This window comes from Rhinolophus sinicus, linkage group LG13 (genome assembly GCF_036562045.2).
Source record: "Rhinolophus sinicus isolate RSC01 linkage group LG13, ASM3656204v1, whole genome shotgun sequence".
Lineage (NCBI taxonomy): Eukaryota > Metazoa > Chordata > Mammalia > Chiroptera > Rhinolophidae > Rhinolophus > Rhinolophus sinicus.
The window spans coordinates 24,633,437-24,657,477 of NC_133762.1; the positions used below are offsets into that span (position 1 = coordinate 24,633,437).

The 24,041-nt window shown below is 42.4% G+C and overlaps 1 protein-coding gene across 3 annotated transcripts in view; it reads left to right on the plus strand.

Moving 5' to 3' along the window:
* ATP9A (ATPase phospholipid transporting 9A (putative)) overlaps positions 1–24,041 on the plus strand; it is a 110,569-nt gene that overhangs the window by 51,840 nt on the left and 34,688 nt on the right. For all 3 annotated transcript variants that reach the window (XM_074318095.1, XM_074318096.1, XM_019726076.2), the window contains exons 10-14: positions 369–445; positions 2,029–2,189; positions 4,133–4,275; positions 5,290–5,402; positions 14,843–15,055. In XM_074318095.1, coding sequence (XP_074174196.1) covers positions 369–445; positions 2,029–2,189; positions 4,133–4,275; positions 5,290–5,402; positions 14,843–15,055 — 707 coding nt within the window. The remainder of the gene's footprint in view (positions 1–368; positions 446–2,028; positions 2,190–4,132; positions 4,276–5,289; positions 5,403–14,842; positions 15,056–24,041) is intronic.

Sequence of the window (24,041 nt, forward strand, 5' to 3'; positions counted from 1 at the left end):
ACCTCACAGACGAGCGCTGACCAGTAGAACTTTCCGCCAAATGGGAATACTCTCGATCTTTGTTGTCTCCCATGTCAGCCACGAACTAACCCCATGTGGCTCTTGAACACTTGAAATGGGGGCCAGTGAAAATGGGGAAGTGTATTTTATTTTATTGTAGTTGAATTTAAATGTAAGCAGCTACATTGGCTAGTGGCTACCATACTGCTCACTTACGTCATTGGTGGGCCCCAATGTAAACCCTCGGACGTTCCCACAGTGTGGGTGTGGGATGGAGAACACGTCCTCTCAGGTGGGTCAGGCTCTCCTTGGAGTAAGCCCGCCTGCTTACGCTAATGTTTCTTTGTGTTGTGTTTTTCCCGCTTTAGGGACTGTTGTGGGTGTTGTTCTTTACACTGGCAGAGAACTCCGGAGTGTCATGAATACTTCCAACCCTCGAAGCAAGGTGTGTGCGTGGTCACAGGTCGTGCTTCCTTGTCAGACTTTTCTGACCTGATGTATTTTGATGATTAGTGTTGGTGGGATGAGGAGCTAGATTTAAAAACAAACACCTAACAGTGTTATTTTATTTCTACAAACTTACTTTCTTTTCATGTATGTATATATGTAGAGGTATGTGCATATATCTATTTACTCGTATGTAGAGGTATACACACACGTAATGCATGAATATGTATTCATAAGTATAAGAATACATAACATTTAAAAATTGTTTTTACTTTTATTTTTAAATTGAACTTCATTTAAAATTTTTTTCAATTTATTTTATATGACCAAAACATTGTATTCCCATTTTTCAAATACATAACATTTTAAAAGCTTTGAAGTTAAAGCAAACAATTGAGCACAGACTGTTTGCCATATCTTGTGCTGCGTCCTTCACATGCATCTCATTTAATCCTTATATCAGCCTGTGGACACAGGTGCTTAGAGCCTCATCTTATGGATGAGAAATGGCCTTGAGATGCCCCATGCTCTCTCTGAGCTGCTCAGTGACAAAGGGGCAGGCCAGGATTCAGAGCCCCGCTGAGCCACTGGCTGTGACATGGCGTATGGGGTCAGATCTGTGGTCTGCCTAATGGCCCTGCCATTGCGCATTCCATGCTATAACCCTCCCTCCCAGCCTCACCCCTCCTCCCTTTTTTAAGAGTCAGAATATTGCAGAATGCTTCCCTTTGTCAATACCATGAACGGATGGTATGTTTCCCAAACTCCAGTCGTTTTCACCCCACCACTATACCTGCCATTACAACTATAAATGGCATGTAGCTGATGTTTGAGCCTTCGCTTGACCACGTTTCTGTGAGGTTACAGGTTTGATGTGCTACCGTGTTTCCCTGAAAATAAGACCTAGCTGGACCATCAGCTCTAATGTGTCTTTTGGAGCAAAAATTAATGTAAGACCTGGTATCATGTCATGTCATATATCATATATAATGTCATATCATATCATAAAGACCCGGTATTATATTATAGTAAAGTAAGACCAGGTCTTATATTAATTTTTGCTCCAAAGAGGTATTAGAGCTGATGGTCCAGCTAGGTCTTATTTTCGGGGAAACACGGTAGATACACGTTTTAAAAATATACACTGAAATAAATAATTATTAAAATAGTCACGTTCATGAATGTGGCACCTGAAAATCAGGTGCCACCTGAACTTTCAGGCAAATCTGAAGTCGTGTGTGGTCCGGGCTAAGTGGAGGCCTGAGTCACTTTACAGGCCACTGTGTCGGATGGTGGAGGCCATGCAGGGCATAGCGCCACCTAACGCAGCGGTAACCTGCTTATATATTTCCAAGTCTAAATCTTCTCAAGTCATTAAAAAAAAACGGAAGTCAATTCTTTGAGGTCCCTGAGATGTCTGTTATGACCTCCAGCCAATGGCACCCAGTGTCCTCAACCAAAGCCGTGGCGGTCAATGGGTCCTGCTGTCTCACCTGGGTGGAGGTGTTCACAGGCGAAGGACAGGTGGGCTGTGGGTTGTACCAGCTAATCGCAAGCTCCCTGGTGTGCCTTGTCCCCCAGATTGGCCTGTTTGACCTGGAAGTGAACTGCCTCACCAAGATCCTGTTTGGCGCTCTGGTGGTGGTGTCGCTGGTCATGGTGGCCCTTCAGCACTTCGCCGGTCGTTGGTACCTTCAGATTATCCGCTTCCTTCTCTTGTTTTCCAACATCATTCCCATCAGGTAAGCTGAGAATGAGCTGGTGTTTGGGTGCCGTGACATTTCCTTCTCTTTCCGAGCCAGTCCCTTAGTAGAGTGGTGACCAAGAATAATCAGAGTCAGCAGCATGAGCCACGCTCTGTGGCTGTAGCATCGGAAGAGCACGTGCCTCCATGATCCATCTTCTCTTGAATGACTCTGTGCTCTAACGACCTTGCTTTGCCCAGTCTACGCTAGGGATACTCTTCGTCTCATCTGCCAGCCCCAAGAGGTTGGTACTAGCTGTTGGGAGTACTGTGTTGAGAAGGACCCTGAGACTGAATCTGGGCTCAGAACGAAATAATACTGTGATTGATTAGCACTGGAAGCCGGATAGCACATGCCAATTGTTTGCTTGCCTCATTTGGAGGCCGAATAAATGGTTTAAAAAAGGATGCAAGTAAGAGATTATCATGGTAGAATAAAACAAAGATTCACAGTAGCAGAAGAATAAAATAAAAATCACCTCTAATCTCTCAACTAAGTGATAATTACTGTTAATATTTTGGGACGTATGTTTTTATAGACTGCTTTCTATTTTAGTGAAAAGAGATTCTGCGCTACATAAAATTTTCCTCCCCCCCTTTTTTCACAGCGTGCATTGCACATAACTTCTCACATTAAATATACTCGTACCCCATCGTTTTTTAGAACTGCCCTAGTATGAATTCTAGGTTTAACAATTTATTTGGTCCCATATTGTTGGATACTTGTTTCTACTTTTTCTCCATAATAAATGATCGGTAAATAATTATTAAAATAAGCAATATCTGTTTTCCTGAAACTTTTAATACTCATAATTTCTATTTTACACTTGATATATTATGTTTTGTCTTGCTCTTTTGCACATTTATATCATCCGAGCTAGAATTTGTCTTTTTCTGAAGACAGAGATTGTGGCTTTGGTACAACTATGTGACTAGTAGAGGGGAATTGAACTCCTAGCCAACATGCTCTAGATGATGGTTTCAAAGAATAAATAAATCTACTTTATTTCCAGCAAAAAAAGTGTTTGTGATATAATGTTAAGTGAAATTGAAGTCTTTAAAGTTCTGTCTACTACGTGATTGAAAATTAGTGAGTTGAATTTTCATATGGCCCAAGGCTAGCCATTAAAATAGTAAGCACTTTGATTTGTTTAAAGGATTATGAATTAATTTGAGGATATCTTTTTATGGTTTTGCAATAAAATACTGTTTGAAAATGAGTAGAATACATACAATGGAATACTAGTCAGCTTTAAAAGGAAGGGAATTCTGACACATGCTACAACATGGATGAACCCTGAAGACATTATGCTGAGTGAAATAGCCAGTCACAGAAGGACAAATAAGTGCTGTATGACTCCACTTATGTGGGGTACCTATAGTTGTCAAATTCCTAGAGACAGAAAATATGGTTTCCACAGGGCAGGGTAATTACTGCTTAATGGGTGTGGAATTTTAGTTTGGGCAGATGAAAAACTTCTGGGGATGGATGGTGGTGATGGTAATACACAACATTGTGAATTACTTAATGCCTCTGAACCGTACACGGAAAATGGTTTAAATGAGACATTTTGTGATGTATATTTTACCACAATTTAAAATACGAATAAGAGTATCCAAAATACATTAGCTCAGAGGACCAGTAATGTTTTTCCTTTTAAAGTAAGACTAAAACAACTATCCTTTCAGTGTTTTAAGTGACCTTGGTCCATGAGAGAATATAGCCTCATGAAAATAATGATTTGTGTCACGTGTTATTTGATCGTGGTGTTGACTCTTGTTCTATCTGTGCATTCATCCCCAGCAATGGCTTCTGTAGGGAGTGATTCCAGATGTTGTGGCACAAAGGATGTGTATTTCGAATCCTTGTTGTTTACAAAGAGAGACGCCAGGGGCCTTGCGTAGATCCTATTAACTGGTTTGCTCTGATTTTCCGACTAGTTTGCGTGTGAACCTGGACATGGGGAAGATTGTGTACAGTTGGGTGATTCGAAGGGATTCAAAAATCCCCGGGACCGTGGTTCGTTCCAGCACAATTCCGGAGCAGCTGGGAAGGATTTCTTACTTACTCACAGACAAGACAGGTGAGCTTCCAGGGGTCCTCCCAGGATTCACGCTGGGCGAAGGTGCTTGGATCCTCTTTCTAGGGCTCCTAGAACTGTCTGCTGCTGCTGCTCTTGTATTTTCTTCATTTCTTGATGAAGATGGATTATTTGGTGGTGATGGTGATAATAGCAGCTAAGCCTTACATAGTGCTATTGAGGTGTAAAACACCGTTCTGGGTGTTTATATATATATAGTTACGTAGTTAATCCTTACCCTAACCTTGTGAGGTACCGTGTGAGGATTTTGATCCCTATTTTACAGATGAGGAAATGAAACATGCCAAGTTAACTGACTTGTCATAAGCACATAATGGCAGAAGCAGGCTTGGAACCAGGCAGTTTGGCTTCAAGTCTGGACCTCATAACCACACCCCAAAATACTACTCCACAATTTAAGATCATAGTGGTTAAGAACAAGGACCAGGGAGTGGGGAGACCTGGGTTTAAGCGTCATCTCTACTATTTAGTGACCACGGGATAAGAGAGAATCTATTGCAAAGATTCGGAGTGGCTCGCCAAACAGAGAAAAACTGGGTATGAGGGAGGACAGGACCCAGGAAAGTTCTGGATATGTCAGCATCAGGACCTTGGGATGGTCTCTGTGGGGTTCTGTCACTGGGATGACTTGACCCTACTCATCTATGTATTTGTCAGCTCAAGGTTCGGGTTCCTTCAAGATAGAATCTGATTGGCCTACTATGTCATGTGCCACCCTCTTGGCCAATGGAATGAGTCAGGCACCCTGATTGACATTCCCTGGACCATCCCAGGAAATGAGGGTGGTAATTCCCCAGGAAGACCTAGGATGTCATTTTCAAAAGAAAGGGAATTGGATTCTGGGCTGACAAAATACTACTGATGTGTACTCCATCGGAGCAGTGTTCAAACCAGTGTGTGATATATAGTAAACTCAGAAAAGAACAACTATCATTACTGCTAATACTGATAAAAGCTTGAGGATGTAGGCAGTTACTCGTTTGTCTTATGTTTCAGGAACTCTTACCCAGAATGAGATGGTTTTCAAGCGGCTCCATCTGGGCACAGTGGCCTATGGCCTTGACTCAATGGATGAAGTACAAAGCCACATATTCAGTATTTACACGCAGGTAAAGCTTTCTGTTTTGATACCCAAAACAATCCCTTTACATGTATTAACTCATATATTGCGATACAATTCCTAATACCATGTGATTGACCCATTAAATGTACAATTCCATGGGTTTTTAGTGTATTCATAGACTTATGTAAGCATCATCACAAGCATCAATTTTATTTTCATCATCCCAAAAGAGACCCCAGTGGGGAGTGACCCATTAGCAGTCACTCCCCACTGTCCCCCTACCCCCCAACCACCTCCGCCTCGGAACCTTTGGCAACCACTAACCTTTTACATTTTGAATAAAATTGCAGCTGAGATTTCCCCCCATCTTTCTGTTTTCCGGAGTTACTCTGCTTTATCGAAATAATAATGAATATTGGGGAAACATAAGAGAAAATTGTTTGCCCAATAACTGGTGCCAGAAAGACCTTTGAGAACGTACTGTGGTTGGTTTTATGAACATGCTTATTTTTTCCTTTTCCCTGGTTATGAGCCAAAGCAGTAATAATTGATGGTCTATTTATGACAGAATCATGGAAGTACTGATGAGCTTTACTTGTCTGCATTCAACTCAGCAATCATGTTGAATAAATTAACTTATCAGAGATGACTTCCAACTTATCTGCGCTCACATTTTTTTTTCTATGTAGTTTTTCAAAACTAGTCATTTTTCACGGTAAGATATTACTAGTGGTCAGTGTCCTGGTACACCTAGAAAATTTGACCAGTGGGTCCCGGTCTTTGCTGCTCATCAGAATTACTGGTGATAGTTTTAAAAACGGAACAGAAACAAAACGAGAGATACTGACTTGGGCCTGACACCCGACAGATTCTAATTCATTAATATTAGGGGAAGTCTTGGGCTTCTGTGTTTTAAAAGTAAGACACAACCAACTAACAAACAAATGCCTTGGTAATTCCGAGACACATCCAGGGCAAGGATGGACTGCATTAGACCAGGTACACGTTATGATCCTTCTTGTGTACAAGAAGATAAACAGGCCATACTTTTGCTTAAATTGGTCAAAAGAGATAATAATTCTATTATTGGAAGGCCAGTGAAAAATGTGAAGAATGTCTTTTTTTTATAAGCGTTAAAGGTGGAATCCCTGGATACTTCATGACACAGTTATATTCGACATTTAATTTTCTGGAACATTTGCTTAGCAGGCGCACCTGGATTTCTGGGGTACCTGCTGAAAACAGCCCAGCAGGGGAGAAAGTGGGGAAGTGGGAATGGACTTTAAATTGAGAACAGTTCATTTGATCCATATAATGTCATTATCCAGAAGCAACCATGAAACTCTTGTAGCTTATGAAACACATGGCTTACCTCCAAGTAGATCCGTGGATCTTTTTCAAAGATGTTTTTTCAGGACTATTAAAAAACCATGAGGACTTGGTTGGACAGGGAGGAAAAGCCGCAGTCAGCCCCTGGCTCCTTTCCCTCTTTCTGACTCATCTTCTTTGACGTGGTGATGCTGTGTCGGTGTCTCCCGGGCTCTGTGAGTGTCTCTCCATATGTCATTCTCGAGGCGGTCTCCTCCTCCCCCCACCTTCCATCAGCCTGTGGGTGCTAATGGTTCCTCTCTCTTGTCTGTGGCCTGACCTGGAGCTTTAGACAGGAATACACCTGTCCGCTTGGCATCGCTGCTGGTGGATCGTTCCGCCCTCTTCCCCTACACCTGCTTCTCGTCCACAGGTTCTTGTCTTAGTAAGTGCCACACCCATTTACCCCGCTGTTCCATGCGAGGTTTTGGGAAACACTCCTGCTTCCTCCCCCATCACCTGGCCTTTAGTCACAGGCCTGCTCCCACCCACCAGATCACCTGTTTGTCTTCGTCCGCCCTCACGCACCTGGCCTGCTGTCTACCATGACCTTCTGCATGGTTTTCCTGCTGTTCTCCATGGTCCCTTCCTAGGGGCACAGGTTCACCCTGGGACTGTCGGCTCCCTTTTGGGGTCTGAGACTTCCAGCGTGGTCCAGCTGTGGCCTGTGTCCCTTCCCCATGCCCCTCCCACTGTTCACCCTCTGTTGCCACTCACCCCAGTTACACCACTGCCTTCAGCATTTGGGGCCCGGTGAGCTGCCTCGTTTCTGTGTCTTGGAGTAGATTCTTCTTTCTTAACCATCAACCCCAAGTGCCTCCCGGGCTCCTTCCGAGGATCCGAGCACCGGCTGGAGGCCTCTCAGCAGTGCTGGCCTGCTGATGACGTTAGACGGCCTCAGAGCTGTGGTGGACCCTCGGCACGAGACACAATCTCATCCATTTTGGTGGTATTTTTTAAGAGCCTGTGGTATTTACAGAAGCCATTGCCACTCTGGATCTATGTGTGGTTCAGCTTTTATGGTCCATTTTTGGTTTAGCACAGATAACACTCTCTGTAAAGTGTTACAAGTCAGAAAACGACATTTCCTACCCTGAACTCTTAACTCCTAACCCTTCCTGTGTGGATGCTCATAAATTGATTTGCCCACCCTTGCCTTAGGTTTAAAATAGCTGCGTGTTACGGGGTTAGGTCATCTCGAGGTTGGTGTGAGCTCAGAATTACAGTTTAACATATATATATATATATATAGTTACCTCATCCCCACGAAGCCTGTGCTTCCTTCTGTCATGACATCTAAAAATCCTGCAGGAAACACAAGAATACTTTCGTGACAAGACATAGGAAGGCTTGCTTGTATTTTTTAATAGCTCTTCTGAGGTATAATTTACATACCATAAAATTCAGCTATGTTAAATGTACAATTCAGTGATTTTTTTTTTTTTTTTTTTTTAGTAAATTACAAAGTTATAGAACCATCACCTCAGTTCAATCTTAGAATATGCCCACCATGCCACAAAGATTCCTTCCAGACCATTACATCATTCATCTGTTAGATTTCAATAACTGGATTTTATAACAGTGTTTTGTAAAGGTACAGTGCTTGGAATTCCTGGTTCTGATCACTAGCGATGGTCGGAATCTCTAGACGCCCAAAGTACAACAGAGTTTGAGAATAGCTACCATGAATCTAAGGTTCGCCCCTATTTTTCTGATCATCAGCCTTTGTATCTGTGGGCTCCAAAACAGAGTTCGCAAGATGACCTGTTGGGGTGCATGAAGAAAAGATGTGAGCATTTGTTCACATTTTATTTTCACCTTCCAAGTTAAAGCAAAATTTAAATCTTATACTAGTAATGTTGAGAGTGACGCAGGGACCCTCACTCCTTGTATCAGACGGACATTTTTCGGGTACGGTCCTTGAGGTGTCCTGCGGAAGGAGTCGGAATTCTGATTGGTTGTTTTCAGAACGTTGCGATGGAGATTGCAGTTTATAAAATGTCCAGATGACGGGTTTGAGGGATGTTATTTAAGTGACCCTCATAGAGACAGCAGCTGGCTTGAAACGATTGCTACAGGAGAAATCCAGGTGACTAATATAAGCCCAAGTGAACCACAGGAAAATGGTCAAACATTATGAGATCAAACCATGACGTGCTAAGGAGATGTAATGATTTTTTTCCTCTGGCTTATTTATTTGTTGGTACCTTTAAAACAAAATTGAGATATAATTCACAAACCATAAAGTTTACCCTTTTAAAGGGCACAATTCTCAGTGTTTTTTCGTATAGTCTTAACATTGTTTGCCACCATCACTATTACGTAATTTCCAAACATTTTCATCACCCTCAAGAGAAGCCCCATATTTATTTACTAGACTCCCACCCCTATTCTTCCTTCCCTCAGCCTTTCGCAACCATCAGTCTACTTTCTGTCTCTGGGGATTTGCCTGTTCTGGACATTTCGTAGAAATGGAGTTCTACAGTACCTTTTGCACCTGGCTTATTTCACTTTGCATGATGTCCTCAGGGTTCCTCCAGCTTGTAGCATTAGCACTTCATTCCCCCTTTGATTAAATCACAGATACGACAATTGGAAATTTAATTTGAAATCTATAATTCGTGGTGCCCTGTACGCTGAGTATATGTTGTTATTTTGAGACAATGGCTAATGCTGTGAAAAATGCTGTTTTTTTATTTTTATCATATCTTTTTAGAATGTCATCGTTTTGTTGTTTGATAAGGCAAAATACCGTATTTATGCAAAGTTAAATATATATGGAGGGTCCTCAAACATTTCCCCCCCACCCCCAGTGTGTCACATGATCAAAATATTTTGTGACAACTCATCTATACTACCTGGAATATGTAGTCATCAATTTAATTTTACTTCCCACAGCAAATGGACATATCTTCAACTCTTGTTAATAGATGTGTCTTAAAAAAAAAAAAAAAAGACTGTAGGAAACGGGAGCCTCATGATGTCCTGCTTCTCAGAAGACCAAGACCAGCGCTTTTGCGTGTCCTAGGCTGTTTTGTACTTGTAAAATTCATGTTTTGCAAAAAACATAATTGATATTATTCCACAGATTTTGGTCTGTGAACTGTCATTTTTCACAGTTCTAATATTTTTGTTTCTGATACTGTTTTAGGATTTGTTGTTCGAGTTGGAATTTACGGAGCTTTTTTCTTTTTAATGAGTATGGTGGTGAATGTGTGAGTTTCTGGTTTATTTTCCTGCACCTGATCCATTCAGTTTGTCAGTACTTACTGTGTCCCAGACAGCGTTCTCGCTCTCTGCATCCGTAGGAAACATAGATAAGGTTAATTTTATGTTTTCTTGAGGAAGAATGTACTGCTTTTTAACTTTTCTGGGACAAAGCTTACTTTGTTTTTTTTACTATTCTATTATTTCTTTATGATACTTTTGTTGTTGTTGTTGGAAATAAAATAAACACTGTAGATAAGTACAAAGAAAAAATATTGAGGTCACCTGTATTCGCATCACTCAGAAATAACCAGTGTTAACATCTGAGTGTTTAAAATGCCAAAGTATTCTCGGCCTTTTGTGTGTCTGGAGAAATGTATGCTGTGTTTCTCTCTGTGTGTTTCTTTTTTTCTTTACAACAAGAAGGCATCATACTTTCATAATTCTTTTAAACTATATATTCGTATGCCTGGGCCCTATTGCATTCTTTAGGTGGGGGAGGCAAGCATATTTCTTAAAATCTTTGTTGGCTATTCTGAGAAGCATTTCTGGTTAAGAACCACTGTTAGAATAACACTATCCAACTTCCTTTTTCTCACGTCAATGATTATAATCATTTTTAATGGTTTCCTAACAGGGCCAGGATTAAAGTAAGAAGAGTGAGTGAGGTACGTGCCCATGGAGCACAACGGAATGGGGTGCCAGAAAACTGCAGTGATTAAGATAAATCATAGTGCAACATTCTAAAAACGTTAATGCAAAAATCCAAGATGAACACCTTACTGACATTTTAAATTGACAGGATCCAACCTGCACAATTAGGCCTCTCCTGCTTCCTGGCCCTGGTTTTATGGTGTCAGTGGCTTTATGTCATGGTTTTCAGCTGCAGCCTACGAAATTGGGCTGGACAATTTTTTATTGCGAGGGCCGTTCTATGCATTGTAGGATTTTAACAGCGTCCCTGCCCTCTACCACCTAGATGTCTGTAGTACACCCTCACCCCAGTTGTGACAACCAAAAATATCTCCGGATATTGCCAAATGGTGAGGAAAATCCCCCAAGTTGAGAACCCCTGTGTTACACGGGGGTTCAGTGTCAAGGAATTGAAATTTGTGGCCTTTGTCATGCTCTAAGATGCCTACAATTAAATAGTAAACGTTACTTATTCAGTCACATAATCAGCCTGTAACTTGGTTGATTCGTTTGGAAGTGGGAGATCTCAGCCTGTCTCTGTGAGGGTGCCCCTTCAAGGTTAATGAGTTACCAGCTTTGAGCTTTATTTGGGGAGTGAAGAAGGGCTGTGGAAACAGAAACTCCTTCAGTGTTGTAACCCATCCATACTATCCCCTAGCATTATGAATGCCCGTGAGTGATGGTGAAGTTTTAATTGCATTTAGAAAGAAAGCTGATATTCAGGGCGACTCAATATTTAATTTTTGTCCCAACCTTCCCTGATACGCAGATAGGAGTACTCATTGAGAAATGCCCCTGCCATGGGTCATTAATGAGAAGCAGAGGCCTATTTTTCATTGATTCGCTCTGTCTCATTTGTTGGCTGGGACGCCGTGCAATGACTCCAAAGTATTATATGGTGCGAGATACCCACCCAAGGGCCCAAGTCAGGGGCCTTTGTATATGGAGAGCTTGATTCCTGTCCCAACTTCTGACCTCACGTGGAGCTGTTTTGGCCTCCCTCCTTAAGGGGACCAGTGGTTTTCTCCCCCCAGGGCAGAAAGAGTCAGAACCTGCCTCTGTGGATACCACATCTGTTTTTATTTTCCCCTGGTATTTTTTAAGTAAGAAGAAATGTGTGTAGGTTAAAGGGCCTATAGGGAGGAGGGTAGAGATAAACACTGTACAATGTGAAACTCTTCCATATGGGGAATGTGAGGACGTTTGAAGACAGGACCTAATACTAATACTAGCTGAGCCCCTGGTAATTACCAGGCCTTAATGATATATGGATTACGTATATCACGTATATAAAGACTCCTATGCATTTGGTGTGCGTAGGAGCCTTTTATTTGAAAAGTAAAAGAGAATTTCAGAATCAATGGTTGTGACCCCTGTTCCCTGAAACAGTAAGAAAGGGGATACGTATTTAAGAGAGAAATAAAATGAACATGGAGATATTCAACCAGTCGCCTGTGATGTTGGTCGGGGCTAATCACCCTCCTCTTCTGATCTGTTCCCTGATCGGAAAGTGAGGTCCTTGTGAAAAATCTGGGCCATCTGCCTTTTTCTGGACTGGTTTCACCTGGAATTCAAAACCCCAGAGCTCTGTGTTACTCACGTTTGAAATAGTAGTGGAAGTGTTTGATTTCTGTAGACACGAAATCAGATTGCTTATACAATCCAAAAGTTTGTGAAGAATGCTCTTAACGCGGCCTTTCATTCAAACCCACAGTTACTAAAAACTTGCCGGCCAAAGCAATTACGTTGTCAAAGGTCTTGTTATTGCCCTGAATGTTAAATCATAATTTGGTCCAGGTGCTGAGGAATGTGGGCAAAAACGAAGACACACATCCATGGCTAGAACATAAATTATAGAACTTAGAAAAAACGTTCTTGATTTCGTCTCTGCAGTGGAGAGAACCTTTCTGTAAATCTTCAGCCCTTGTTAGAATTTTAGAGTTAAATCCTTTGTAATCAAAAGCACTTGGCAAATAATGATTCATTTAAACTGTAGTTGTGATTCATTACTCTAATTATTGTTACCATGCAGTGCCCTTTGGCCTGGAAGTGAAACTCATGTCCTCTTGACACCAAAGGTTAACAGAGCAGGAAGCCAGAGCAGTGTGTGTGCTGGCATGACCAGAATAATTTAGTAATTGTCTAATTACCTGAGGAGTCTAATGCCACTGCTAAAAATAGTATTAAAAATTAAATGAAAGTCATTTTCTTGTTTTTCGTAACCCATCTGTTCTCTATTTTGGGCAACCATGTGTTCATGGGTATAAAATGCGATTCATTCTAAAAGATCAGATCGCTTTTCCTCTGTTGGATAAAAAATGTTTTTAATGGAATGTAGTATCCAGTAAGTCCATTAACAACTCTAGCTTCTGGGTCTCAGCTGTGGAGGCAGGAAGACTCTTACAGGTCCTTTGTCCAAAACCGTGATTTAAAATCTGGAACCGATGTTGGTCAGTTTGCTATTTATTTCTTATTGGAGATGGAAAAAAAAATCATGTCAAGTGAGGACCCCCCCATCACCTTAGGAATATTAAGTTGTTCATTTGTTCAGTAAATGTCTCCTGCTCAAGGTATTAGAGATGCAACAGACAAGCTGTTTTCACGGCCTAACCGGAGAATCATCAGGTAAACAAGCCAGTTTTAAACAGGACAGTAACCACAGGACAGGGAAATGTGGAAGCATGACTTCGGTGGAGAGGACACGTGGGGCAACATGCATTAGGGGGCTTTTTGAGGAGGTGACATTCAAATTGAGACCTCAGGGATGAGATGGAGTGAGCCAGCCCTGCAGACATGGTGTTCCTGGCAGAAGGCACAGCAAGTGCAAAGGCCCTGAGGCAGGAAGAAGCTCAGCAGTGCTCAAAGAGCAGGCCAGTGTGGCTGGAGCAGAGGGAACGAGGAGGAAGATGGCATGAAGGGAGGTTGCAGAGGTGGGCAGGAGCTAATCAGGTGAGCCCCAGGGGTTATGGGAGGGCGTCTGAGTTTTACTGAACACTGGGCCATACACTGCTAACAAGTGGCCTTTTCTCAGTGGTCTTATTTTTATTATATTTCAAGGCACCCTTACTTCAAAGGAAGGCCTTCACGGCACCCGATGTGTAACACAGATCGGGGCTGCTTGCCATCCACACTGGCTGATGCTGAGCGGGTTTCTGCTTCTCGGGTGTGGAGTGTGGGTTGAACACCCCTCTCTCCCAGCCCACGCCCCTCATTTGCAGGAAACTGAGGCCCAGAGAGCAGACGTGACTTGCTCGAGGTCACACAACTGTTCACAACCCATCTAAGAATAAAGCTCAGATTTCTTAACCTTCAATACTCTTCTTACCATGTTGCTTGAAACCATTTTCCCCAAGACTTAACCCATTCAGGAGGTCCAGCCATGTGTTGAAGGGTATGAACAAAGGGATGGGGTGAGGGCCAGGCTGGCAGTAGAACAGCTGCTTGGACAGGTTAAGGGGCCAGAGACAGCAGAGAAGGCAAAAATTGAGCACATTTAAAATTACTCTTGAAAATCGGCCTTAAGTGAAGTGCTAGGTACCACCGAGCCCTACGTCCATCTGGCCAGGTTTCCTTCTGCTTGTTCCTGATAACGCCAACTTGTCCCTGCCCTGGGTTACTTGTCACTCACAGTTGTTGCTCCTGTAGCGCGCCATTTGAAGTTGTTGCCTATTATTTTAAACCCGAGATTGTACGTTTAAAACAGTGTTTTTAAACCAGGAGTGGTTTTGGTCTCCATGGGACTTTGGGCAACATCTGTTGTTACAGCAGGTGGGGGGAGGTGCTTCAGGTGAGGCCAAAGATGCTGCTAAACATCCTACGACGCCCAGGATTGTCCCCACGACAGAAAATGGTCTCCCCCAATGTCAGTAGTGCCGAGGCTGAGGAGCCCTGGTTCAAACACCAGGATCGCTTTCCATGTGGCGGCCCCTTGACCCCACCCCAAGGAAGACAGATGCACATGTTCACAGGTAGAATCACCCACAGTCGCTAAATTGTATTTTTTTCCTCTATTGATGTGGCTTTTTTTCCCTTTTTTTCCCAAGCATAAATGATTGGGTTTCTGAAAATGACATGCCATTGATGTCACTGTAGATCTATTGTAGAGTTACCATTGTTACAGCCCTAGTAAGGAAAGCAGTAACTGCGTGGTGGTTTCCCCACACTTCCGAGACCTTTCTGTGCCTCCCTCATCTTCCTGATGGTTTCTCCTTCCCCCAGCAACCCCAGGACCCACCTGCTCAGAAGGGCCCCACGATCACCACCAAAGTCCGTCGGACCATGAGCAGCCGTGTGCACGAAGCTGTGAAGGCCATCGCGCTCTGTCACAACGTGACTCCCGTGTACGAGTCCAACGGCGTGACCGACCAGGCTGAGGCGGAGAAGCAGTACGAAGACTCGTGCCGCGTGTACCAGGCATCCAGCCCGGACGAGGTAAACACCGCTGCGCAAGCACAGAGATGCCCTGCCATTCATCCTCATGCTTCAGGTGGGGCTCTGGGAGGCAGCCACCTGTTAGGGCCGAGGAGAGCCAGGGTGATGCAGGGCTGCTAGGGAGACACGCTTTGAAATGTGTGTGGCAATTGAGCTTCCCTAGAAGAAATAGTCATGGACTTAAGATCTGCCTTGACTTACGAAAGAGCAAGAGATTTTTATTTGTAATTTAGGTGGCCAGCTGATACGGGCATAAGGTCCCATTTAAATCCTATCCCCTTAAAAAATAAAACAAAAAACAGCTTTCTTAAGATAAAATCCACATAGCCGTTTAACATATACAGTTCAGTGGATTTTTTTTTTTTTTAAGTATATTCTTGAAATTATGCAACTATTACCACAACTGATTTTGAACCTTTTTTTTTCACCCCAAAAGGAAGCACTCCACATCCATTTCCCCCCTAGACTCCCCCTACCCCTTAGCCCGTGGCATCCACTAACCTACTCCTATCTCTATCCATCTGCCTATTCTGGACATTTCATACAAATGGAAACATACAGTATGTGACCTTTTGTGTCTGGCTGCTTCCACTAAGCATGTTTTGAAGATTCATCCATGTGGGAGCGTGCGTTAGAACGTCATGACTTTTTATGGGTGAATAATACTCCATTGTATGGTTAACACTACATTTTGTTTATCTGTTCATCGGTTGATGGACATTTGGATTTGTGTGTGTGTGTGTATGTATGTGTGTGTATGTGTGTGTTTATTTTTTATTATTTGCTATTACTGATAACGCTGTTGTGAGCGTTTGTGTGCAGGTTTTTGAGTGGACACATATTATCATCTCTCTTGGTGCGTACCTGGGAGTGGAATTGCTGGGTCATATGATAACTCTGTTTAACGTTTTGAGGAACTATTTTCTAAAGCGGCTCCACCATCTGACATTTCCACCAGCAGTGTCGGAGGGTGTCTGTTTCTCCGCATCTTTGGCTATACTTGTCGTTGCTGGTCCTTTGGAGTCTAGCCATCCTAGTGGGTGTGAAGTGGAGGCTCACTGGTTTTGATTTGCGTTTCCCTGATGACTAAAGATGCTGAGTATCTTTCGACATGCTTACTGGCTGTTTGTGTATCTTTTTTGGAGACATGTCTGTCCATATCCTTTGCCCACTTTCAGTGGTGTCATGTGTCTTTGTGTCATTGAGTTATAAGAGTTTTTTATATATCCTCTATAAGTCTTTTATAAGACACACGATTTGCAAATATTTTCTCTCATTCTGAAGGCTGTCATTTTCTCGATGGTGTCCTTAGAAACACAAAAGTTTCTAATTTGGATGAAGCCCAATAAACCACATTTTTAAGTTGCTGTTCATATCTGAGCATATTCTCTGGCTAATAACAAAGGGACTCATTTGATTGCATGTTCAAGAGCAGAGGGCCTGATAGCACAGTTGGCCCTTTAATGTTTTCTGTAACAAGCCCTGATTCCTTTGCCTTTTAGGGTGTCGTGTGATAGGAACGCCCTCTGCGTGTGTGTCAGCAGAGAACTAGCCCAGCATGAAAATAGTGTTATATCCTTTGTCCCCCTGACCTGAATGTAATTCAGACACAGGTCTGTGTTTCACCAATCTGTTAACATTTTGGTCATTTTTCCTTCCAGTTTTCCTTGTTTCTTTTCTTCCTTTAAAATTTTTTTATTCTGATTATGAAAGCAGGGTTTGTTTTTTTTCTTTTTTCTTTTTTAAATTAAAGTTTATTGGGGTGACAATTGTTAGTAAAGTCACATAGAATTTAGGTGTACAATTCTGTATTACATCATCTATAAATCATGTTGTGTGTTCACCACCCAGAAAAAGCAGGGTTTTTTTAGTGTAGAAAATTTGGAAATTGTAGAAGACTATAAAGAGGAAAATTAGTCAATTGCAATCTCACCTTGATAGAGTAACAATAGGCAACGTTCTTTGAACATTTGGTTCCTATCAGGTCCCATTTGAAGTACATTCTGTATTATTATCTCATTTAATCTTCCCAGCAACAAAGAGACACTGTTATTGTCCCCACTTTCATAAGAGCAAATTCAGAGATAGAGAGGTTTCAACATTTAGCATAAAGTCAACTTTTTTTTTTAAACTTTATTTTGAAATAATTTCATACTTACAGAAAAATTGTAAAATTAATACAAAGAATTCCCATCTGCCAGAACTTCACTCAGGTTCTCAGAAATTAATATTTTCCCATCTTTTCTTTATCCTTCTCTTCCTTATCTCTGAAGAGTAAGCTGCAGACATCCCCTTTCACTCTTAAAACATTTTACTTTTGTTGCTGAAAAATGAGGACATTTGGAGCCAGAAAACAAACATCAGTCTTACTCAAAGTTCATCAACTGTGCTCCTAACTTTCTTACCTCTGCAAAACATAAATTTCCCCAGATCAGGAACCCACACTGCATTCAGTTGTCACGCCTCTTAAGTCTCTTTAGTCTGGAAACAGTTTCTCTGCTTTTTGTGACTTTCGTGGGCTTGACCCTTGTAGCATACAGGCCAGTTGTGTTGTAGAACATCTCTCAGTTGGGGTCTGTCTGACATTGTTTTATGGTGCAGACTCAGGTTTTGGGCACTGTCCTTCTCAGTGCTGTTATCAGGAGCCATGTGATACTGACATAGCCCGTTCTTGGAGCCGTGAACTTCGGTCACTGGACCAAGGTGTTCTCTCCAAGGTTTCTTCACGGTAAACTTACCATTTGCCATTGCTAATGAATCTTAGGACACCAGCTCCGTAAGTGACAGGGCCAGGGTTCCAACCTAGGGAGTTTCTTTTCAGAGCCTCAACTCCGTCATTTTACTAAACCGTTTTTTCAGAAGCCACCAAGAACATTTTGATACACAGCCTTCTAATATCTTACATTTTTTTCTTTAAAAAAAAAGGGAATTTTAATATAGGTATGGTTTTGGATCCTCTTTCTTCACTTAGTGTTTGTCATGACTGTTTCCCAATTTTCTTGAATATTATTAAAAAGCAAAGTTTCAGAATTACTGCGTATGTATATATCCTAATATCTGTAACTGTTCTCATGTTACTGAAATTTAGGCTATTTCTCATTTTTAGCGGTAATATTTATAAACATTGCAGTGAGCGTCCTTATACCTAGTATTCCTAGAAATGGTGTGATTGGGTTCATTAATGTAGTAGGTATATTTGAGTGCCTATAATGGGCTAAGCTCTGTGGTGTCAACATCTTGCCCTAGGGAGGTGGCAAGAGTGAGACAGTTGAGCCCATGAGTCTTAGGTCCCCACTACATACCTGGGCCGGTTATACTCTGTGCCTCCATGCGTCTGTGACGTGGGATCCATGAGCAGGTATTGGGAGGACCTTAGTAGGCAGTCAGTACGTCCTGTGGGTGAAATTGGGTGAGTATCTTTAAGGCCCATGATAAAAATGACCCGAGTGCTTCTCACAATTTTGTTTAAACCATTTGACTCTTCCACTGATGTTACAAGGACTCCCAATTCATTTTTTGTTCCTTTTAGGAAGGAGCGGGGCTTCACTGAGTAATGAAGCGTTTTAAACGTCTGGGCTAATCTGAATACCACTGAGCCACTGGTTAACGATGGCTGGCGGGGAACAGCCCAGTGAGATTTTTGCCAAAGTTCAGAAACGACGCTTGGGTGTCTCATTCCCTGTCTAGTCACTTCTTTCTCCTTTTTTGGGGGGCAATGGAATGTGTCCCCTGGGAGACTCCCCTTCCAGTCCACATGGTGTTTGTGGAACAGCTCAAGCTATGCAGCCCAGTTCATCCGTGACCATTGACATTTGAACCAGGCTTTTAGGGGTGAAAAATGTGGTAACCCTGGGCCGAATTCCGAGATGGGAATTGTGTGCTGACTGAACAGAGGTCAGGGAGGGTAGGTATGGATGATCCTATTGACCTACGTGGACTTGGGCCATAGTAACCAAAACCTTTTCAGGTTGGTCATCGTTTCTTTACCAGGTTTAGTCTGTTTGATCTCACCTTTGCATTTGGGAGCGGGAGGACAGTACCATTCAATGGTAGATATGAGAGAGGACCAGATTCTTGGTAGTTGTGGACTGGGAACCAGCAGCTTATGGGTATTTGATGGAATTTGAACAAGTTCCAGATGTGGGGGATCTGATCAGTCATCACTTCTGCCCCTGAGCTCCTAACTCATCTGTTGGCTATGACATGTATGTGGGGGGTCTTCAGTGCTGGTCCCACACCTCTCTGCTCCCACCAAACTTCGATATAGTTGTTCTGGGGCTGCGCAGAGATTTTTCTGTGAGGGTGATACGTCCATGGAATGCTTGGTGCTTCTTAGCTCTTTTTTCTTGAAGTGAATAGTCCTTTATCTCTTCTGTCCATTAGCTGCACTGGGATTCAGATTTGTCTTGTTTTTCTAAGATTCTGAGTAATGAATTAAAAAAGAGGTATTTTCTTTGGGCCTTTGGTGTCTTCACAGAGATCCGTATTACCTTATTGATATCTTCCCCCCCCCCACAACTATTATTTTTTATTGCAGTTATTTCACATATATGGTAGAATATATGAAAACAGAGATAAGAAGGGAAAAAAGAAAACCATAATCCTAGGAACAAAAGGTATAACCACTGTTAACATTTTACTGACCAGCCTTCTAGACTTTTTCAAAAAATGTGTACCACAAAATACAAATGTGTTTCTATAAATTCACCATGTGACAGAAAGGAGGCTAAATCTAGTTCTAGTGAAATCTTTCAGAAAGCTGTACTGTGTCCAGACTACTGTGGAATTCCACATAGATGGGACTGGAACTGGAATCCTACCTTTGAAATTCTATATCAATAAAACATTGCTGGTCAAAGCAAGCTCAGTTTACGGAATACACATAGAAGCCAGTATTCGTTTTGCTTTGGAGCCGCTGAAATAATTTCTACCAGTTGGAGTAGGATTCATTTCCTGTAACAGAAAGCAGGATTTCCTCAATTTGTTTCCTGTGCACATTCTGCTTTGGAAACCTTGAGGGTCTTTATTCAGTTATGGATTGCAGCATGAGGGGGGCCGGGCCCGCCCTGCTACCGTACAGTAGCTCCCCAGGGAAACGGAGGAGGTGGAGTCTGCCCTGGGGCAGTGCTCCTGAGATGCTCAGGCAGGCGAATTTCAGCCCTGACGGCATTCCATCATTTCCAGGATATTGGGGAGCATTGGAGGTGTGAGGACAGTGAGAGCGGGAGGGGGCGGCGGTGCCGACAGAGCTTTGAATATCTTTGTTTCGTGGTGTGAGTGGTCAAGGAGGTGTGTGCTCCTATGAGCAAGCAGAAGCCACCTGGTGACTCCTTTATTTCTCTTTGCCATGAATTCTGTCATATGAAAAAAAAATTCCTAAAATTTTTAAAATCACAACTACTAATGTCCTCACTTTAGCAAAAGTAGACATTGTAGATTCAAAAAGAAGTTGATAAACATAACCTGTACATCGCGCCACCTAGCGATAACTATGTTCTAATGTAGATTTTCCCTAAATTCACACACACACACACACACACACACACACACACACACACACACACACACGTGTTTCCCTGAAAATAAAACCTAGCCGGACAATCAGCTCGAATGCACCTTTTGGAGCAAAAATTAATATAAGACCCGGTCTCATTTTATTATAAGACCGGGTAATAATAGGATATAGGATATGATATCATATAATATATATAATACTGGAATTTGGAGTGTCCCAGTGTTGGGAGTTATACAGACAGCGGTGTACAGAGAGAAAAGTACAGTGAACATACAGCTAATCTAGAAGCAGGTTTTATTTTCAGTTTTCCCTCTTCATTATAAGAGCAACGTAAAAATTAGAGGGGAAACCCCCTCCCCCAAAACATTTTGATGTGTTTCCTTCCTCTCTTCTGTACATACAATTGAAGTTTTAGTGTCATTTCACGGTCCATCTTGATTGGTTCACTTAGTCTTAACAGATCGTGTTACTCTTTCCAATAATTATCTATGATAAGAAGATGTTTAGTGGCTGCATGATATCTGATGCTTAGACACACCACAGATTATTTATTCTGTCTTCCCAGCGTACCATTCGGTGGTCTCTCCCACTTTGGGCTGTCATAAATAATGTTATGATAGGTAGCCTTACCTAGTCAATCTCTCTGCATCTTGGAGCATGTGTGTAAAAGTCTGCAGTTTTCTCGTTTTGCATTTTCGTAAGCCTGTTGTGGAGAGTGAGGATAAAAAGCACCAGGACAGGTGGGGCCTTGAGGTGGGCTGGAGGTCTCATATTCCATTTGCAGCTGGGAGGTTTTTTCCCTGCACGACATTCATATCTCCGGTGTGTGCAGTTCCCCCAAATGCCTCCTCGTACCCTGAGCCTCTGCTCCAGGCCTTTGGACAAGCGCAGCATTCAGGCGTGTGCACTAATGAGCTTGGAGTGTTGACTCAGGAAGATTTAGGAGGCTGGTGGGGTCTCCCATCGCTCTGCCAGGCCTTCAGACCCGAGGGTGAGGTTAGAGAACAGAAGTCGGGAACATAAGGAAAAATTCCTCCATCAATGTTATTTATGAACCACTGGGATAGAGTCTTAAAGCAGGGTTTTGGTTGCTCAGTACAGTGGGGGCTGTGTGAGCAGGACCAGAGTGTTTTAGGGACACTGTAGAAAACTGTCATGTGAGCCTTCCTTGGACTTAGCTCATCCTTGGGCCACAGATGTGAAAGTTCCATCCCACTGAATATTAGTATTGGCCCAGAATGGACCTCAGTGAACAGTGGTTTCTAAATGGCTAAATTTCTATGGAGATGATGCCATTTCTCCTTCTCAAATATTAATTTGTCTCAGAGTTAAGTGATAAGAGCGTGAAATTCAAGTACAGGTTCAAGGAAATTTGGGTCAGGGAGTAAGTAGCTTTTTATTCCATTGCGTCCTCTGATTCTTAAACATAGCGCATGTGCTGTGTTTTGTTTGCTCTATGCTGTGTTATATAAAACAAAAACTTTGCAGTGATATTTAAAAAATTACATAATGTTATATAAACATCAGCTTCTCTTGAGAAAGATCAGATCTGAAAATAATGTGCCCAGTTTCCACCTGGGAGTAGTTAGCCAATCTGGGCAGCTACTGCCTCAGTTTACCCCTGGCCTCCAGCTGGCCTGCCCTCCTGTCTCCTACCTGCCCAACCCCTGTGGGCATTCGAAGCTGCGACCACCCTGAGGTGTAGCGTTGAATCCTGATTAGGTAAAGAGTACTTTAGGTCTGTGGGTAGATTGGTAATCTTGGAAGGCTGGGTTAGGGCAGACCGGCTGCTGTGTGAGCCTGGCTGTTTATCTTACTGAATGCCACCAAAAAACCCCTTTAATCAGATACCAGATTCATGCATGCTCTTAACGCTGAGTACGTATTCTGCTTTTGACAAGAACTGAAGGCTCTTTACCCTGATCTGGCATATTTCCCAAGCTCACATTCCCAGGTACAAAGGGAAAATTATGGAAACTTGTCACAGGTGGTTTATTGCTGACCCCCAATGATGAAGCCCTTTCATGGATAATTCGGGCATGAATTGTTCAGATGGGCATTTTAGGGAGGGAAAGTAGTGGCCTTTTTTCTGAATGAATCTGGAACACACAGCTGACCCATCAGCCAAGCCTCCCCTCTCCGCCTCTTCTTGGTTTCTAGCCTTTGATCAATTTTGCATCTAATTTGTTCATTCATCTTAATGAGGTTTCTTTTTCTGCCGCTGCTCTGACCTCTGGATATTCCGACCCAGTGCTTCCTGAGACCCCCAACTCTGGCTGTTAAAGACAGTGAGACCCAAGACCCTAAAATCCCTTATCATTTGACGATGTGGAATGATTCTTTTGAATAGAAGCGCGGACCTGCCAGAATTAAGAAGTAACCTGATTTTATACCACCTTGTTTTGGAAAGGAATGCGGTTGTCTCATCTTACCCCTAAAATGATCGTCCCTGCTGTCGTCGGGAAGGGTTAGAGAGCACCCATTCTAAACGTGTTCCTGCTCAATAGGACCTCAGGGGTTTTCTGTGTTCTTAGAAAGGAGCTTTAAATGGATGCTGACTTAAAGTCTAAGTAAGAAAGTGGAAGGTGAAAATGAACGGCCCCCCGCAGGGCTCATATCCTGTTGGAATCAGCCCACACCCCCACCCCCAGGAGACCGATGAGGTTTTGATTAGGACGTGGGGACCCAAGGGGGTGGAGGTAGGGAGACAAGTATAGTCTTAGTGTAGGTCATTTAACTCTGTTGAGAGGTTCACTGTGAAAGAGTTAGTAAGCAGGTTTAAATGATGTTTACCTACAGTTGTGATTTGTCCTTCGTCAGGAACGTTTGTCATTGTTGGTCATTGCAGATTTACTGTTCAGCTTTTCCTCTAACACAGCCCTGTGGGGTCCATGGCAGGGGGGCTGGTGAGCTAAGGCCAGAACAGCCTTCATCGCTCTGAAAGCCTCTTCCTGTTCTGGAGTTCCAGAGTCTTTTTCGATTGGATTCAGAGCAAGTTTCGGGGGAGTTAGTATATCTCCTTGAAGCCCAGTATTACAGACTTTTCAAAACTTTTCAGAACAACGAAATAGGTTTTTAAGGGGTGAAGCAACAGCTCCTTGAAAAGAACAGTGAAAAAAAAAATCCTTTCAATGACATATTTGAAAGCATCCAAAGAAGAATTTTGCTGTTTTTTTTTAAAATATAAAATTGGTATGTAAAAGTTTAGTAAGGCTTTTTGGTCTTGTGTATACCTGGTTATTTGTAATATCTTGCATTGTGTTGGGATATTTATTTACTTTTATTAAAAATAAAAGAAATGCATATACATGCTAAAAATATTTCAGTAGTATAGAAAGATGAAAGTAAAAGCTAGAAGCCTTAGAAACATTTTATATACAGATGCAATAATTTTGTATATACAGATCTTTACAGGTTTGTTAATTTTAAACTTTGCAAAGAAGGTTGTTAGCAGGTAAGACAGGCCATATT